At 44.6% G+C, this 5,000-nt stretch overlaps 2 protein-coding genes across 2 annotated transcripts in view; one reads left to right on the top strand and one right to left on the bottom strand.

Annotated features, from left to right (window-relative positions):
• LOC308173558 (coiled-coil domain-containing protein 63-like) overlaps positions 1–266 on the bottom strand; it is a gene marked incomplete at both ends in the record, with an annotated part of 4,541 nt that extends 4,275 nt beyond the window's left edge. The window contains 1 exon segment of the mRNA XM_080548585.1: positions 144–266. Within this exon segment, the coding sequence (XP_080404711.1) occupies positions 144–266 (123 nt within the window).
• Positions 267–1,495: 1,229 nt separating this feature from the next.
• The window catches only part of LOC308173625 (paxillin-like), a gene marked incomplete at its 3' end in the record, with an annotated part of 39,372 nt that continues 35,867 nt past the window's right edge, over positions 1,496–5,000 (top strand). Inside the window, exon 1 of the mRNA XM_080548658.1 lies at positions 1,496–1,604. Coding sequence (XP_080404784.1) covers positions 1,592–1,604 — 13 coding nt within the window. The 5' untranslated portion in view covers positions 1,496–1,591. The remainder of the gene's footprint in view (positions 1,605–5,000) is intronic.

The raw sequence follows: 5,000 nt of genomic DNA, 5'->3' as shown, positions 1-5,000 counted from the left end.
CACACACACACACACACACACACACACGCACACACACACACACACACACACACACACACACACACACACACAAGCAAGCCATGCCAGGAACAGAGACGAACAAGTGAAGTTATTGATCTGATCTGATGGTGATCAATATTCACCTTCATGTCCATTCCAGCGAGGTGCACCCTCTGTTTCTGGATCAGCGCCACGTACTGGTCGCTGGCCGCCAGGAGGCGATGATGCTCTTCTCGAAGAGAGTCATTTTCTTTCTTTGCGCTCATGTTACCTTTGTGTGTTGAAAAAGTTATTTGGATGGAAAAGTTTGGAAAGTAATTTGTAGGAGTTAGAGTATATTATAAATGTAGGATGAGAAAGACAAATAATGTGTTCTGTTGAGTGGCAGTCAACGCTGCTATGAGCATCTCTCTGGTGTGAATGTCCACTTGTAGAAGTTGTAGAACACTGCAATAGAATTCGTACCTTATTACGTCATCAGCTCTGTCGTTTGGCATTTGTTTGTCATGGTAATAAAGAAAGTACTTTGGAACTCATTGAACGTCAGATTTATAATAATAATAATAATAATAATAATAATAATAATAATAATAATAATAATACATGTATTTTATAAGGCGCCTTTCATGGCACTCAAGGTCGCCGTACAACAACAAATTTAAAAACAGTTACACAATTCAAAATACAAAATACATAGAAATATACAGTATAAAACATTATAAATAAATAAATAATGGGTGAGAATAATGAATTTATTTACAGGCGTTCTTCTGCCTAACCTCATTCAACCTTTATAGCCTTTATATAGGCCTATAATATACAGTATGTTTCTAAGCAGAAGAGCGCCATGTGTGTTTTTTTTTTAGGCTGTCTGTTTACAAATAAGGCACTGCAGCTGATGTAGTCGAATTTACTTGACTGAGCCTGTATTACTGAATAATAATAATAATAATAATAATAATAATAATAATAATAATAATATTATAACAATAATAATAATAATAATAATAATAATAACTTTTATTTGTATAGCACTTTTCCTGCAAACGTTGCAGCTGAAAGTGCTTTAAATGAATGATAACAGCCATTGCAACTTTGTATTAATAATATTATTCAGTAATAAAGGCTCAGCAGAAAGTGCTATACAAATAAAAGTTGTTATTATTATTATTATTATTATTATTATTATTATTATTATTATGCAAACGTTGCAGCTGAAAGTGCTTTAAATGAATGATAACATTAACAACTTTGTCATTCTGGGACACCAAACGTCACACATGCACCACCACCGATTATTATTATTTCGGGACAGTGTTGGCTGGGCGCAACTAGAGCAACTCAGCCGCCAGATGTCATCGAAGTCCACGTGGAGGAGTGTGTCTGTGTCTATCTCTCAGCTAGATAGAGTTAGTACAGTAAAGACTGTAGGCAGATGGGGAGCGAGCTTAGACTAGACCCGATTTGTCCTCTCAAACTTCTGTGCTGCATTTAGATTTTACACTGGAATCTGGGTACCGGTTTATTAGTACCCATAAAGAAAGAAAGCGCCTCCCGGTGTGTTCTACCGTGCGAACCGATTCCCGGTACCATGGACGATCTGGGTGAGTTCGTGAATCGTGTGGTTGTTGCATGCAAACGTTGGAATAGTTTCAGATGTTTTTGCTGGTCAATTGCATTGGTCATCGGGCTATGCTAACTATATAACTACAACCCGATGAAGACTGTTATGTATTCTAAATGCGTTTGATTTGATTGATCCCTCGATTGCGTTGGTTGATCAGCGTTAGTTGGTCAATAGATGTTGTTGTTCCTCCGGGTCCACGGCGGCAGCTTAGCCCGCAGAGATCACTCCTCCCAGCGGGGGGACAGGGCAGGTCCGGAGGCCCGGCGTGGAGGCTCCAGGAACGGGATCAGATGCATTGCTAATATTGATTATTGTTGATTATTTGGACGCTCGGGAGTACAGTTGACTCTGTCTGTGCGACATATTCATAATGTGCATTGCAATAGGCTGTAGCTAACGTGTAGCTCGATCACACACTCAAAAGCTTTAGGCTATGTTTCCATTTCACACAGTGTGTGTCTCCCTGTGTGTGTGTACAGTAGACAGTACCGTGCACCGTGCATAATGTGTGCATGTAGATCTGATACACATAATATTCAATCCATTTGGTCAATATTTCCACCAACAGTGCGTTACTTACCACATCGGTAATAACGCACACCGTCAGCACATGTACAGTTATGTAGATCAATGTTCTCACAGTTTGCTGTGATTTGGCAATCAGATGTAATAGTTACTCATTCATAAGCCTAGAGCCACACACACACACACACACACACACACACACACACACACACACAGTAACACACACACACACACACACACACACACACACACACACACACACACACACACACACACACACACACACACACACAGTAAAATGGAATAGCCTATATAAACCCAAATGACGGACCATGCAAACAGCTCTAGGCTAAAGGGAGAGTTAGTAGGAGTGACACTGGAGGAATCTGTTGCCTGGGGCACAAAGTGTAACATGTCAGGGCGTTGGTTTGAACTGCTGTTCTGCTGCTCTGTCTCTGTCTCTTATCCTAAACATTAACACGGCTCATACGTAGCTTATCTATGGACCTGTCAGTCGCCTGCCAGTGAAAAATAAACTCAAGACAGGAGACCAGAGTTGCATGTTTTTGGTATTGTTGTTGTTGTTGTTGTTGTTGTTGTTGTTGTTGTTGTTGTTGTTGTTCCTGTTTTAACTCGGTGGTCTTGAGGTTTTTTGTGTCAACTCACTTCTCTAACTAGCTGGTGAGTTTATTAAGAACACATACACATTGTTTTACAGCAACAACCAGGGCAGGGAAGTGTTGCCAAGTGGGAGTGTGTTACTGTGTGTGTTACTGTGTGTGTGTGTTACTGTGTGTGTGTGTGTGTGTGTGTGTGTGTGTGTGTGTGTGTGTGTGTGTGTCTGGTACCAAGTGTAGCCCAGTGCCAGTGGTGCTAGCTGTGATTAATGCCACAGAACCAAACCTGTGATTCCTAGGTTAGTCTGCTACAGTGTAATTATGACCATGTTGGCAGGTAATGGAGACCTGTACATATCTGTACCTTTAAACCTTTACCCTGAGGAGGCATGTTCATTGGCTACTAAAATGGCCCCAGAACCCTTTCATTGGCGACTAGAACAGCCCCAGATCCCTCCCCTGGTAACCTTCATGACAGTCACGGTGAAGGCCTTGTAACAGTCAGTAACAGTCAGTCAGGCTGTGTGAGGCTGATGCACTGTGTGGTGACTCAGGCTCTATTTAAACCACCACTGACTTCTGGTAAAAAGAGAAAAGGTGAAGAAGAAGTTGAAAAAAAGGTGTGAAAACAAAAAGGAGGTGTGAGTTTTTGTTGGTGCGTCACTGCATTGCCTCAGACAGGAGCCAGGGTCAGTAGAGGAGAGGTAAGGGCCTCTGGCAGGGCCTCTGTCAGCCTGGAGACAAGCTGTGTGACGGCCCTTACAGTGCTGTGTTGGCCTGCCACATCATATCATTGGTAAGGTCAGGGGACACCACAGACACAGACACAGGGACAGAGACAGGCAGGGACAGAGGATAGTACAGGGATGGAGACAGGGGATGGGGACAGGGGCAGAGACAGAGGATTGGACAGGGACAGAGACAGAGGATAGGATAGAGACAGAGACAGAGGATAGGACAGGGACAGAGACAGGACAGACGATAGGACAGGGACAGAGACAGAGGATTGGACAGGGACAGAGACAGAGACAGGGGATGTGGACACAGGCAGGGACAGGGACAGGACAGAGGACTGGGGACAGAGACAGAGACAGAGACAGGGGACAGGGTCAGGAGTGGAGTCCATAGAGGAGGCTGGTGGAGGTATAATCAGTGGACATGGCTCGTCGTAGTGTACGGAAACGGAACGGGGGAATCAAAGATATCAAACACATCCTCTGATTTCTACCTCCACCAGCCTCCTCTCTCTCCCCTCCCTCCCTCCCTCCCCCCCTCCCTCCCTCCCTCCCAGAGGTGATGTGGTTAAGAGGAAACATCCTCGGGGTGCAGAGGAGAGAGAGGAGTCCTGCCAGGGATATTTGTCATCCGACACCTCGTCAACATTCATGGACACCTTCTCAGCTTGCATGGCCGAAGGGCTTCCCCTTATAGTAGCCACTCGTAAAAACAGGACTACAACACAGGCCTGGCTGATAATAACCACCCCAAGGGGCAGGGGAGGGAGGGGGGGTCAACAACTCTGGCCTGTTGATTCAGAATAGACCAGGGCAGGGAGGGGAGAGAGAGGAGAAGCTTTTGCTATCTCTATTTCAGTCTCTATTTCATAGAATGTCATAAAAATACATTGGTTGTAAAAAATGTACTTGTTTATGAAGACGGAGGGTCATCAACCAGGAGATTACGGTGTTTTGACCTCATAGGAGATTAGTACTATTGATATTGGTTTTACAGAGATACATTTATTACAGATCGTTTATGAGCACAGTCAGTGGGAACACAGATTTTGACATAAACATAATAGTGGTCTTATGGTCTTAGGTTACTGATTGGGTGTTTACCTCTGGTTAATGAGGGGGGTGTCAGGGGGGCCGGCGTGGGGTGGGGGGGTTGTGGCCCCTGTTAGACGGCTTATATTTAGACAGAGAGGCGTCTCCGGCTCCTTCTGGAAGTGCTGAGACAGCAGGAGCCCCCAGGTAGCCTTACGCACACACACACACACACACACACACACACACACACACACACACACACACGCACGCACACACACACGCAAGCATGTACAGACACACCCTGCTCCAACTCACACACACATTACAAACACCCAGCTCACGCTTCCTTTCTCTCTCACACACACGCACACACACACACACACACACGCACACACACACACACACACACACACACACACACACACATGCTCTCATACACCCTCTTTCTCACACACACATCTC

Source organism: Nansenia antarctica (genome assembly GCF_963989245.1).
Source record: "Nansenia antarctica genome assembly, chromosome: 18".
Lineage (NCBI taxonomy): Eukaryota > Metazoa > Chordata > Actinopteri > Argentiniformes > Microstomatidae > Nansenia > Nansenia antarctica.
The sequence above is the reverse complement of the archived record's forward strand: the minus strand, read 5'-3'. Positions and strand labels throughout refer to the sequence as shown.